This window comes from Camelus bactrianus, chromosome 6 (assembly GCF_048773025.1).
Source record: "Camelus bactrianus isolate YW-2024 breed Bactrian camel chromosome 6, ASM4877302v1, whole genome shotgun sequence".
Lineage (NCBI taxonomy): Eukaryota > Metazoa > Chordata > Mammalia > Artiodactyla > Camelidae > Camelus > Camelus bactrianus.
The window spans coordinates 3148650-3162170 of record NC_133544.1 but is presented as its reverse complement, the minus strand read 5'-3'; the positions used below and the strand labels follow the sequence as shown (position 1 = coordinate 3162170).

Below are 13521 nucleotides of genomic sequence, written 5' to 3'. Positions count from 1 at the left end.
AGAGACAGCCTGTGGTTCTACAGATAAAATCACAGATATATTCCTCCCTCCTAAAAAAAAAAGTAAGTGTGAGCATCTGTACTGTTTTGCACCCTGCCTTTGTTTTGTTTTGTTTTATAAAATATATTTTGCAGATTATTTTTTGTCAGTGTGTGAAGAGCTCTTTCTTTTGTTAGTAGCTGCACAGTATCCCATTGTATGACTGTCCTGTTGTTCCTTTTGTGATAAACATTGACGTTGCTTCCAGTCTAACTATCATAACCTGCGCTGCAGTAAGTAACCTTGTGCAGATATCATTTTGCCAGGCTGCTAGTGTATCTGAAGAGTAGATTCCTGTGAGGGAAATCACTGGGTCGAAGGACATGTGCATCTGTAGTTTTGGTAGACGCGGTCACGTTATCCTCCACAGCAAGCTGTCCCAGTTTGTACTTCTGGCACAGTGTGCTCTTGTTTGATCTTTGCCACTTTGACAGACGAAAAGTGGTGTGAGCGTCACTTCATATATTAAAGAGCCATTTGTACTTTTTTCTGTGAGTTGTTCATGTCCTGTACCCATTTTTCTACTATGATTTTGGGTTTTTTTCTTTTTTTAACTTGTAGGAGCTCTCTTTTATATAAATTAGCCCTTAATTTATGATCTGAGTTGCAGGCATTTGGTTCCATTTGTCAGTTTTCTGACCTTGCTCATGGTAGTTTTTCCTAGGAAGAAATTTTATTTTTTTATGGACAAACGTATTAGTCTTTCATCTTGTGGCCGTGGGTTTGGGATTATACTTAGCCCTTCTGATTTTATTTTTTTAAATCCTCATGGTGTCTTCTTGTACTTCTGAGGTTTCATTGTTTACATTGGATATCCCTTTGATACTGCTGAGATTTATTCTGGTAGAAGATGTGAAAATGGGTTTCAACACTTTCCTTTTACAATCTTAGGGTTTTTTGATTTCTTATGTGTTACGTGGAAAATAATCTGTCAGCAATTTTCTCCTGAATTGTGAGTGGTGTAGACTGGTGAATCATGGTGTTGTGTGTATTTTTTCATTACAAATTGTAGTTATCTTTATCTCACCAACGTTGACCTAAAAATAATAATTGAAATGCAGTCTTTTGGTGAGATTGTTTTGTAACAAATTTCGTAGAATTTTCAGTTGGTAAATAAAGATTAGTAATAACAGGTGCAATGATAGCTAATTAACATGAACTGCACTTAAGGAACATGTTTAGTAAATGATGCAAAACTAAAGAAATAAGAGGTTTTTACCCTCTCATTTTAGTGAATCGTGTTTGAGGTGTCAGCTCCCTTGATTAACGCCTAGTAATGCCAAATCAATAAATAGGGTTTAACAGGGCTTGATTCTCATATCTGCTAGACTCCCTCTGTGGGGCATCATCGTGCAGAGTGAACGTTCTGCAGGTCTTGGCTGACAGGGTGCTTTGGGATCACTGCGTCAGAATCAGTGATGATTCTTCACTACTTCTGCCCTTTTATTCCATTTCCGTGCCAGCTAGCCTGGCTTTACCTTACCTGCTGCATCTTTGCTTATGGTTACCATTTTCACTGTGTGGTTAACTTTCTCAAGCTTTGTAATGGCTCATTTACTAAAACTGTCAAAAAAATTCAAGCTGAGCCTAGTGAGAAAGTTAGCCTAGCAATGGCTTCTTTAAAGTCTGTCAGTTCTTGTGATGAACTTCTCCCACATGGATATTTAACTGGCCAAGCTGTGGCCTCGCACACTTGTTTTGTCTGTCTGTCTTGGTCTTTTCTCCAGTGCCATCCCACACCTTTCTGCTCAACTATACCATTGCCTCAATATTTGACTTCTTAACATTTATGAAAACTGTCAGGTTCGTCTTCCTTCACTCTTCCCTTCCCTCACTGGTTCTCTTCCATGTGCTCCTCAACCAGCAGCATCAGCATCTTTTCAGAACTTGTGGAAATGCGAATCATAGGCCCCCCTCTTGACCAAACTGCATCAGAAACTCGGGCTGGGCCCAGCACTGTGTTTAACTGGCCGGTGACTCTCATGTGCTGACGTTTTGAGAACTGCTGCCTTATGGGGTCCAATTCAGGGCACTTCTCACAGCAAACACTCAGTAAGCTTATGGGTCACTTAATTTGTGGATTTTATTAATGGCCATTGATGAGTTTGTTTATCATCACAGTTACTGTGGTATTGAACACCTACTCAGTGCTGAGCACTGAACTAGGTGCTTTCACACACGTTATCTCATCCCGACAAATACTTTGCAAAATAAGGACTGGTGTTTCCCACTTTGTATACAGATGAGAAAGGGGAGTCTCTGAGGAGTGAAGTGGCTCGCCAAGCCTCACAGCTGGGGAGTGGCGGCGTGCGATTTCAGCGAGGCTGTCAGACTCCAAGCCTGTGTCCTTTCTGGCACACCACACTGCCTCGTGTAAAGCCCTGTCTTCAGAGAGTACATGCGAGTGTGTGGCTCTTGTGCGGCCACATGACAGATGTTTGTACTAGCCTTGTTTCTGGACTTGTCCCCTCACAGTCTTAACCATGTCTACTAAGCAACAATCTTATAGCTTTTTTTTTTAAATAGAAACAAACACTGTTTTATTTCCTTTTCTCAATATTAGTTTACTTACAGTATATCAGAGAATAGGAGGTAAAAGAGGCTTTGAGATCAGAGTCAGACCTCTGCGTTTTCACTTGTCTAGTCATCACATTTTATATGCTACTTGGTATTTTTGTCTCAGAAATCAACTTGCACTTTCATTGAGGTATAAATTAGTATACTACCCAGCTCTGGCCTCTGCACTTACACTATTTGTACAACTTTAAAAAATCATGCTGCATTAGATTTAGAAAAATCTTAATTGGATAAAGTAATCTTGCTGGCTTTGCTGTAGCCCAGCTGTGTTATGAGCGGGAAGTGAACAGGCCTCAGCAGGCTGAGCGCTGCTCTGACCCGGCGGCGGTGGCAGCCCACTGCCATCTCTGCCACAGTGGTGGTGGTTGTGGGGGGGCTTGTCATTCAGGCTTTTTGCTCCCTCTTACCTCTTTGACCTTCCCCCTTCCCGCTTTCAAACCCCCACCACTCCACACACACATTTTTGGACAGGCAACTAAATAGAAAAATACATTTATTTTTAAAATGCCTGCAAGGAATCAAATGCTTGTTTCCATGCTAATTTACTGTACTTCTTGCTTTGAATGCATTTAACAGATGTAAAGTGATACTATTTACTTAATAATGATAATAGCTAATACTTGCATGGCGTATTGTGTGGGCACTATTCTAATCGCTTTGTGTATTTTAACTCCTTAATCCTCAAGCACTGTATACAGTAGGAACTATGTTATTATCCTCCTTTTCCCATTTTGTGGAAATGGTAGTGTGGAAAGGCGAATCGTTAGTCCAAGCCCACAGGGCAACAGTGACGGGACACGGATCAAACCCAGGCATCCTGGCTCCAGTCTGTGCTCCTAATCACTCCTCAAAGTATAATGTAGGTTTTCCAACCGAGCTTTCTTTATAATGTGTCACTTTACATTTTTGAACTGGTATCCTGTTCAATGTTTTTATTTTCCTGGGTTAGGACCTGTGTGGAGGATGGGACTGACACAATTGTTTTCAGAAAGAAATAATTTAGGCCCTTTAAAAGTGTCAAATGATTGAGTTGTTTGCTAGGGACTCCGGCGGAAGACCTGTGATGATGGCAGGTGTCATCCTGGGCTTGAAAAGAGCCTTCCAGGGGCTTTCTCAGCCTTGTCCTGCACCGGGCAGGCCCTGGCTGGCTCTCTGCGCTTTGCCGTGCTCTCCCTCCTGTGTCCTTGAGTGCGCCCTGGTTCCTCGCTGCCTGATGTGCCCGTGTGTGGCTGGAGGTCTGAGAACTTTGTGAGAACAGCACAAGTGCTTGGACTTGCTGTGGGCAACAGGAACATTTGGGATGTTGTGTCTAATTTAAAGACGAATCTAGTGGCAGTACCCTACGTGGAGGAGAAGTGAGATCCTTCCATGCCACCCTAAAGACTGCCTTCTAGTGCACAGCCACTTAGAAACTTGTAAGTGCTGCCTGTGGGACCTGCTGGTGTTCGGAGCCTCAGCCTTTGTCATAACCATGTGTACCACCACGGTGAGCTGCTGGCCTGTATTTCTTAGCTCTCTGTGTCTGTGCAGCCTCGCTTAAAATTGCTGCCTATTTCTGCCATCCTTCTTGTATTTGCACACAAAATTTGGATACATTCCTGCTGGCCAGAGTGTTATTAGTGGGCATTTGGCTCAACTGCAGAGGGAAGATTTTCTGGAAGACAGTCAGGAGCTTTGGAAAGAGCTGTGGTAGTGGACGTTGGCCTTAGTTGCTCAGGACACAGCCAGCTCCAGAACTTTGAATTATCCAGAGGCAAGCAGCTCACTTCTCCTGACTTGGGTCTCCCTCCCCACTCCTCAGCCTAGAGAAGGCTCGCAACTTGGCGCCAGCTAAATGAATGTCATTGCTTTATGCTGTGCTTAATAAAAAGTTTTGCAGAAGTCTTCTGTATTTCTTTAAGTTGTAAATAGTTTCAACATTTGACAACTCGTTGTTACTGACTGATGTAGAAGCAAGAAAACCACAGGTGAAAAGAAAGGCGATGGAAGTGAGAGCTTTGGGTTAGGTTACCCTTGTGCTTTTCCTGAGCTTACTGGGTGCAGGGCACCTTGTAGGCAAGAAGAACAGAGCTCCAAGTTTAGCTGCAGTGTAAATCAGTTTTAGGATTTTAGGCAACTTACTTCCTTGGTCTTAAGTTGCAGCATCTTAAGAGTAAATGTGATTTTGTTTTTCTTTTTTGGAGCTCTGTTCCAGCTCTTCATGTCTGTCTTCTTTCTGATTCCGTGAGTGTGAGATTTAGGTTACTTGTGTTCATGTAAGATCATTGTGTATAGAGATATGTTGTAGAATTATGCTGGGATTTGCTTCTTCAGCCTGCTTCTTTGTGAATAGTTTTGTATTTAACTTTTTAAGCTAGCAGTTGCGAGTTTTACATTCTGTATGTTTTATCACGTGAGGTAATGAATGATAAGTGCTCAGAGCAAAGCACATGAGCAGTTGTGGCCAGGCGCTAGCTTTTGGATTATGGTTGATCTCAGCCTTCAGTGTGGAGCTGCCTTTTCAGCTGGTTGGCCTGCTAACCTACATTTCAAATACACTGCTGTCCCCATTGAGACTACAAATACAATACTGTCCCTCTCGAGCCTAATATTTTTATTTCAGGCCTCAAGATTTTAAATGTTAAAATATTACTGAATACCAAAAAACGAATTCCACTGTGTAATTCTTTTAGCTGTTTCTTCTGGATTGAGGAAAATTTAGGGCCTGGCATCTCTAGAAGAGCATAGGACTGATGATGAATTTGTAGTTCAGTTCTTGTGAGAAAGAGGAGGATTCAGCTTTATATCTACATTAGTGGAAAAATTGGGAGGAAACCTTGGAATAGATTGAATTTCCCAAAGAGGACTCTGGGAAAAGTCCTCTGTTTGCCACTGTAGCAAATTAGGAGCACATAGTGAATGCTTCTACACTGTAGTACTATTTGAAGAGTGAAACAGGGGAACCAGCCATGGCCTTCTTATCTGTCCCCTGAATGGTTGGCTTCTTTAAAGAATCTTCTTGTCCTTTCTCATCAAACTGAGTGACATCACTGGTGCCACAGAAACATTAATAACCGACTCCAGTGATCCTAATTGGTGTGACACTTATGATTTAGCCCATTCAAAATACATCTTCACTGTTGGTAAAGTATAATCCCTGCTCATGCATTTACTTGGTATACCCTAAACTTCCTTTTAAGGTGAATTTTACTGTTTGTTCGTAAGGCACATATTTTTCTGAGCCCGTGCAAGACCACAACATGCCTTTAAACTACTCGAATACTTTTCAGATGGTTTCAGTTGGGTTTTTTGTTCTTATTTGTTTGTTTTTTGGTCTGTATTTTCACCTTTTTCTATTTAAAAAATTGTACAAGTAATATATAATTATTGAGGAAAAGTTAGAAATTAAGAGGCAAAAAAATGTCATCTATATACAGCCCCCGTTTTAATAACCACTTTTATATTTTGGTGAATATCTTTTCAAGTTGTTTACTTTGCAAGCATATATATCTCAAACAGAATGAAACTTTTTTAACTATGGAAAATTCCCAACTTACACGAAAGTAGAGAGCGTGTCTCCCAGCTTCGCCAGTTGTCAACATAGGCTAGTCTCTTTTCATCTATTATCTCACCCTCACTGCATTATTTTAAAGCAAACCCCGAATATCATATATTATTTTTTCTGTATTTTTTCTATGATACATGGACTGTTCTGGGAAATAAAACCACATTTTCATATGTGCAAAATTTATATTTGATAAAAGTCTGTTCTTTGACAGATTCATGAATACTTTTTACAGTTGATCTCTTGATATATGAGGATCTTTTTTATTATTTTATTTATTTTTAACTTTTTAATTTGAAATAATTACAGATTCATAGGAAGCTGCAAAAAAATGTGCACAGAGGTCCCCTGTAAACTTCCGCCAGTTTTCCCCGATGATAATGTTTGCATAACTATAGTACAATATCAAAGCCAGGAAATTGACATTGGTGAGCTTTACAGAGCTCATTTGGATTTCACAGGTTTGTGTGTGTGTGTGTGTGTGTGTGTGTATTCCATGTGTAGATTTATGTAACCACTACCACAAATAAGTGTTATTTTATAGTCAGTTTATTCAAATTCATTTTGTAGTTGGTTTATTCAGATTTGTTTCCAAACAAGGACCACACTTTGCATTTAATGTGCATGCCTTGTAAGTTTCTTTTAAATACAAAATTATTTTGCTATAATTTCACACTTAAAGAAAGTGACAAAAATAGTACAGAGAACTTCCAGATAGACTAATTATTTAAAATTTGCCTATTTGTTCTATCATTTGTGTGTTCCCTCCCCTCCTCCTCTTCCATGCCTTCCCTCTCCCCTCCATGTATATGTGTACATATAATAAGTCATTTGAGAGTAATTTGTGGACATCATGTCCATTTATCCGTGTAAACTTCAGTTTGTTTCCCAAGAACAAGGATTTTTCTCTTATATAACTACAGTGCATTCATCAAAATAAAAAATGTAACCTTGATCTAATCCGCAATTCACGTTAAAATTTCACTTGTTTCCCATTTTCCCTTGGTTTGGGATCCAGTGCAGGTTCACACACTATAGTTAGTTGCAGGCCCTTTAGTCTCATTCAGTCTTGACCTGTTCCTTAGTCTTTTGTTTTCATGACTTTGACATCTTAGAAGAGTTCAGACCGGTTACTTTGTACAGTATCCCTCAATTTGGATTTGTCTGCTTTTTTCTTCATGACTGGGTTCATAGTCTGCGTTTGTGGAGCTGGGGATACCACAGAATGAGGTTGTGTCCTTCTCGGGGCAGCAGGTCAGGAGGCACAGGCTGCTCTTTGCCCGGGTTCACAGTCTTGCTCTTCATTGATTAAGGTTGTGTTTGCTAAACGAATCCATTGTAAAGTTCCACTTTGCTCTTTGTAATTGATATGCAATTTGGGAGGGGATACTTTGCCACTACATAAATATCCTGTTTCCCTTCAGACTTTCATTTGCTAGTTTTAGCATCCATTGATGATTTTTGGCTGAATCATTTATTACATTATTACTATGATGCTTGTAAAATGGTGATTTTCAGACTCCATTATTCTTTCCTTCTACGTTTGTTAAGTATTAGTCTAATGTAGGGGAAAGCTTTGTTTTCTTCCCATTTATTGATATTAGTATGAACTCATAGTCTTATTTTATTCCATGAAAGTTCTGTAGTATTGTTTTTATGTTTAAATTGTCCCATCTTTGACCAATGGTAGTCCCTCTGCTTTGCCCTCTGAGTGTTTTGGACCCAACTTCAGTAGTCTTTGATAGCTTTCTTGCGCAGAGGTACAAAAAGATGTTCCAGATTCATCTTGTCCCTTTCCTTCCCACACCTGGTATCAAGGCTATAGGAGCCTTGGTGACTTTAAGTTGCAAATAGCATTTGTGGCGCAGTGTGGGCAGGAGTTTCTATTACCATTTGATCATTGTTTCTATACCTTTTTACTGGACAGAGCTAGAAAATGAGTTTGTATTGGTCTTTCCTAATCAATTTTTAGATTAATGATTTTACGTTTATACCTCTCATGTGGAAAATCTGGGTTGCTAATGATATTCACAAAATTAATTTTTTTCTTTATTCTACAAGACATTCAGAATAACAATACACTATTATTACTAACAACACGATTACAGTATGAATACAATTTTAAGATTTCTTTGTAATTCTTTTTATCTTTGGAATCTTGTTCTTTTATTACATTTTTCACTTAATGAGATAGCATATAGCATCCTTCTTTGTGGGTAAGTAAATGTCTTCATTTTAAATGGCTACATGATACATTTATTTCATTTTTAGAACACATTGCATGTTAATAATGTTGTGTTAGAAACAAAGTCGAGTTGACTATCTTTGTATTTGTGTTTGGTCATTAAAATTACTTTTTAATTTAAGGATAGCGTTCAAATGGAAACGTGTGTAAGTGTAAAGGTGTATTAGTTTTTTAAAAAAGCAGAATCAACCCCAGATTAAGAAACAGCGTTCCTGACCACCCAGAGCCTCCCCTGTGGTCCTTTCCCTGCACTCCTCAGGGGTAACCACCGTCCTCACTTCCAAACATCACAGATTTAGTTTTCCTTATTTTTGAACTTTATATAAATAGAATATTTAGTATATGGTATACTTCTTTTGTATCTGGCTTCTTTCACTTGATATTACTTTTTGAGATTTGCCATGTCAGTGCATGTAGCCTACGAGTCAGTGTCCATGTACAGCCTGCTGTTTACCTAGCCTACTGCAGGTGGACATTTGTGCTGGGCCAGCCTTGGGCTATTGCAGACAGTTTCCACACTTGAAAAATATTTTCTGAGAATAAATCCCCAGGGGCTGATTTTGTGTATGAAGGGAAAGCAGCGTTTTCTCGGTCTTGCCAGGTCGCCCTCCTCAAGGCTGTGCTGACATGCAGCCTTGTCATGAGGTAAGGCCTGCCTCTCTGCATTCCTGCGTGTGCTGGTCTTCTCGTCCACATTTGAAACTGGCTGCTGTTGCATTACTAGTGCTGTACCAGTGCAGGATACACTTCAGGTGCCTAAAAAGGCTTTTTTAAATCTGATGGGGGAAAAAACATAAGAAACGTCCGAGTAAATGTTACTAGGTGGCCTGTAAGATAGTTGTGTCCTGAAAATTTTTGGATTAGTTAGGACAAATGGCTAATAGCACAAGTGCCAAGTGAGTAGTATTCCAATGATTCTGTAAAACTTTAGATGAAGGAGAGAGTGAAGCCTTTCCTCGTGGTGGTATGTAGAATGGGTCAGATCTCTGTTACTCCCACTGATTTGAGGCTGCTTTCTTTACCCGAGGCCTGGCTGGATCAGACTGTTTGAATTACAGAGGCCAAATCCAGTATTTTGGCCTCCTATTTTAGTGACTGACCTCCTTTCATTTTAAGATAAGTTTAGTGTTCTCTCTAGCTCTCTGGCTTCCTCTTTGAAAACCCAGCAATGTACTGACTTCAAAATGCTGTCATTTTGATGTAAAATTAATGGTACACATCAGTGTCATTTCTTGAAATTTTGTATGTTACAGATTCAGTTAGATCATTGTTCTAACTGAAGTTGGGTGATTGAAAAGGTAGCAGCAGCTTGTGATTGAAAGCACAGTTCTAAGCTCTGTGAAACCTTGGGCAGATCACCACTCCTCCGTGGGCCTCACTTTCATTGTAGGATGAGGAAATAAGGGTCAGAAAATTGGAGGGCTTCCACACAGTTGGAGATTTAGGGCATATCTTGCTTAGAATGGGAGCTCCTCTGCAGAGCACTGCTTATGTTACTCAGCAACTTGAATCGGAAAATTGAAAAATCACCCATGTGCTGTGCCAAACATAATAAGCTCGAGGATCATCAGGGAAACAATAGCGTAGTAGTTAAGCAGTGTATAGGAATGCTCACTCCTTGGAATGGTCTTTAATTGACCAGTATTGTCACAACACTTTTAGCAGGTCATAGAATTCCTCCCTACCACCACCCCTTGTAGGGGAAACTTAAAAATATATGTTTTCTAAGAATTTGAAATGAGTCTCTTTTGCAGAAATGAAAGCATCTTGCCTTTTCTTCCATTTGAGATGTTGGTATTCTGTTGGGAATAGGAATACATATTTCTGTGCATAATTAACAGACGGTTTTAATAAATATGGGTCATTTGAATATGTCAGCATTTTAACGTGATGAGATCTGGTGTTAGAATGTGTGCAAATTGAGTTTATCTGATGTTTATTCATAGTTTTCTTTAATGAAGAAATCAATATTTCATTAGCCTAAATGAAGCACCACGACAACCATTTATAGCATTTCGCGTTGTGCTAAGAGACGTAACCTGAACTTGGAGTGCAGCGTAGGGGAACAGAGAGATGGCGAAGATGCTGCAGTTAGCAGCTCATTAAGTTCATTTTTAAAAACCACTCCAAGGGAACAGGAGTAGAGTTTACTTGGCTGGCAGTTTTTAAGTGACAGGCTGCCTTGGGAAAAAATGGTCCGTGAGGAACAAGAGAAGCTTGTTATTTCAGCAGATACTTGACTGACAATGCCGGGCAGGGAGAAGATGGGGCTGCACCCACGGCCTGCTTCCTCTGGGCAGCCGCTCCCACCACGCCCAGAGCAGATTCCCACGGGAGGGAATCTGGCTCCTGTGAGAAGCCTTTCCTTGCGAACAGTAAGCAGTGCCCCAGTTTGTTGCTGTGAAAATTTTGCTGAACACGTTTTATGCGTTTTGTGACTGGGCATCTCTTCCCACTGGGGAGTGATGTAAAGGTAGTGCCCCTTGCATTTTCCATCTGCTTACTCGCCTATGTTCTGATGGCGGCTGGCATCGTCCTTCCCTTCTCTCTCCCTCTGTGGAGTTCCCTGCCCCACTTCTTGTGGCCATGCTGCTATCCTGCCACAGGAGAGGAGCCCCAGGTCAGGACCACCAGAAGCCAACAGGCGACACGCCTACAGCTTGTTTTTGGAAAAGGGAGAGGGTCTGGTTTGCCAGTGCCAGTGTGGGCGTGTGCTAGTCTGTCTGACAGTGAAGGAGGATGGAAACTAAGAAGAGGAAGGTACTGTCTTGTTTTGGAAAATTATATTGGAAGGAAGACCTGCCCTAAACTTGGCTTCTGATGTTTTTCTCCAGGAAATGCAGGGCAGAAAGAAATATCTCAATTTTTCCTTATTGGTATTTCTTTGAAAGCATAAGTGAATGACGAGAATTTTCAAAGTCTGTATGAAAAGCAGCAAGTCCTTATGTATTCAAAAGGAGAAATATGTGTTTCAAAGAGGGGAACTAACTTCTAAAATACTTTGAGTGTCAGGCATTATGCTTCGGGCTTAAGTGTATTACTCCATTTTAATAGAACAGCCCTGCAAGGTAAATGCATTGAGAAGGTAGGTCTGGAATCTGGGCCAAACGGAGCAAGACTGGAATATTTGATTCCCACTTCAGCAAGCATGGGAGTGCGGAGTCACACCGTGATAGAATTTTAGAGCTAGGTGCTACCTCGGATGTTGTCAGCTTCCTTTCACAGCAGCATGACGCAGGAGACGCGGGGCTGGGGTTCAGAAGGCCCGGGCTCCACCTGGGCCGAGTCTGTTTTTCTGTTTATAAAGTGGGAGTGGCGATAGTTCTTATGGGCACAAGATTGTAACGAGGGTCAGAAGAACTGATGCTTGGGGGTGCTTTGTCAGCCTCAAGTGACTACTGGTATTTGCTAACAGAGGTGGTTTTCTTTCACAGACGGGCACCCAAGAAGGCATTGGTTGTTAGGATTTTGGTGAGCAAAAGGATTATGTGTTCGCTTTCAGAAGTGTTTGGCTCTGGGTCTCTTCTGCTTCCTGTTACTTTACTTTTCTTTCTCTCCATTTTGAGAGTTTTTTCATTTCTACAATAGATATTTAACTATTCCTTCTGTGTGCCAGGCCTTTCCTTTATTAGATGTTGGAGATAGAGTGGTGAATAAGACAGATGTTTCTCTCCTTTGTGAAACTCCAGAACTGTACGATTGATTGGCAATTTTTCCCCTACTGGGATAAGTTATCCCAAACCCAACTTACTTCTTTATACCCAATATCTTTTTTTTAAATGTTAGGTTCTTTAAATATCATTAATGACAATTATGCAGATATTTTGAATGTAACTATTGAACTGAAGAAACTGTGAGAAAGATGGATTGTGTGGGTGTGGATTAGCCTGATTTTGTTTCTGCTTCAAGGGCAGGTGGGTTGGATATAGGACCGACATCTGTGCAGGGCCTTACAGCTGGCTGTACCTGAGTGTGAGCCTGTTCACCTGCACATGAAGTGCGGGCAGTGAAGGTGTTTGGTATTTTTGTCATTAGAGCTAGATGATTTTCCACTACGTTACAGAAACTCTGGATTAAACAGTGCGTTGAGCTTTGTTCACAAAGCAAATAACGTCTCAGCTCTGAGGGGTCCGCGTCTCACTTCTGTGCCTTGGGAGGCGCTTCCCCAGGTCTCGTCCAGCGTGACCAGCTAGGTGCATGTGGTCCAGCCCCAGACTGTGGACTGACCCCTCGCAGGCATTAGAAACCCCAAGCCTGACCAGGTTAAAAGTCTGCCCTGGGAAAAGCTGCACCAGCCTTTATAACACAATTTACTTTGGGGTCCCAGGTCTTAAGGTAGGACTCCAGCTGTTGCACTTCCTTCTAAGCACATGATCCCTTGTGGCCCTGGGAAGTAATCCCCTGTTCACTTCCGGCTCCTGTTCTGGTTGTATGAGATGTGGTCAGAAGGAAGGCTAATAGAAAGCAGAGGAGGGTTCTCTTGATTTTCAAATGGCACAGTGGCGACCTTTGATGCCACTGGGGCAGCTCCAGCTATTTTTTGATTAATCCACTCGGGCCGTTGGTGACTCAGCAGCCTCCTGACGGTCTGTGTTGTTTTTGAAAGGAACTGGGCTTTCACAATATATGGACTACAGTTCACCGATTACAGCTCATAGATACAGCACATAGTGAGAGGCACTCAGTGAAGGTCTGGCGAAAGAGTGCCTCCCAGAGGCGAGATCAGGAGGAAACGACATCTGTGCCGCGGCGGGCAGAGTTCGCGTGATGTTGGGGGTCGGGAAGGCTTCTAAGTGCAAGAAGCAATATGAGGAAAGGCAGGAGGTGTGAAGAGCACAGGTGGCAGGTGAGCAGGTGGCTTTGTGGGTAATATTTGTGAAGGGGCGGGTGGTGCGGCCTGTGGACGCTGAGCTTCAGGGGTCGAGCCGTTGTGATGCCAGGCAGGGCCGCGGAGGTTTGGAGAGGAAGTGACCTAAGTTGTAGTGAAGACCAGTCCGGCAAGTGTGGGATGAACTGAATGCGTGTAGAAATGGGTGGAAGGAGCCTGCTGCCAAGCCAAGGAAGCTGACCCCAGGCTGGGAGGGGACCAGAGAAGGACAGCCTGCACAAGGGCTCT

At 41.7% G+C, this 13521-nt stretch overlaps 1 protein-coding gene across 16 annotated transcripts in view; it reads left to right on the top strand.

Moving 5' to 3' along the window:
• WDR20 (WD repeat domain 20) overlaps positions 1-13521 on the top strand; it is a 59852-nt gene that overhangs the window by 16921 nt on the left and 29410 nt on the right. For 6 of the 16 annotated variants that reach the window (XM_074364997.1, XM_045505775.2, XM_074364999.1 and 3 more), the window contains exon 2: positions 3-62. The exons of 9 other annotated variants lie outside the window; for them this stretch is intronic. In XM_074364997.1, coding sequence (XP_074221098.1) covers positions 3-62 — 60 coding nt within the window. Of the gene's footprint in view, positions 1-2; positions 63-8379; positions 13252-13521 lie in introns of those variants that run through there. One more of the 16 variants, XM_074365001.1, reaches the window with a different exon arrangement.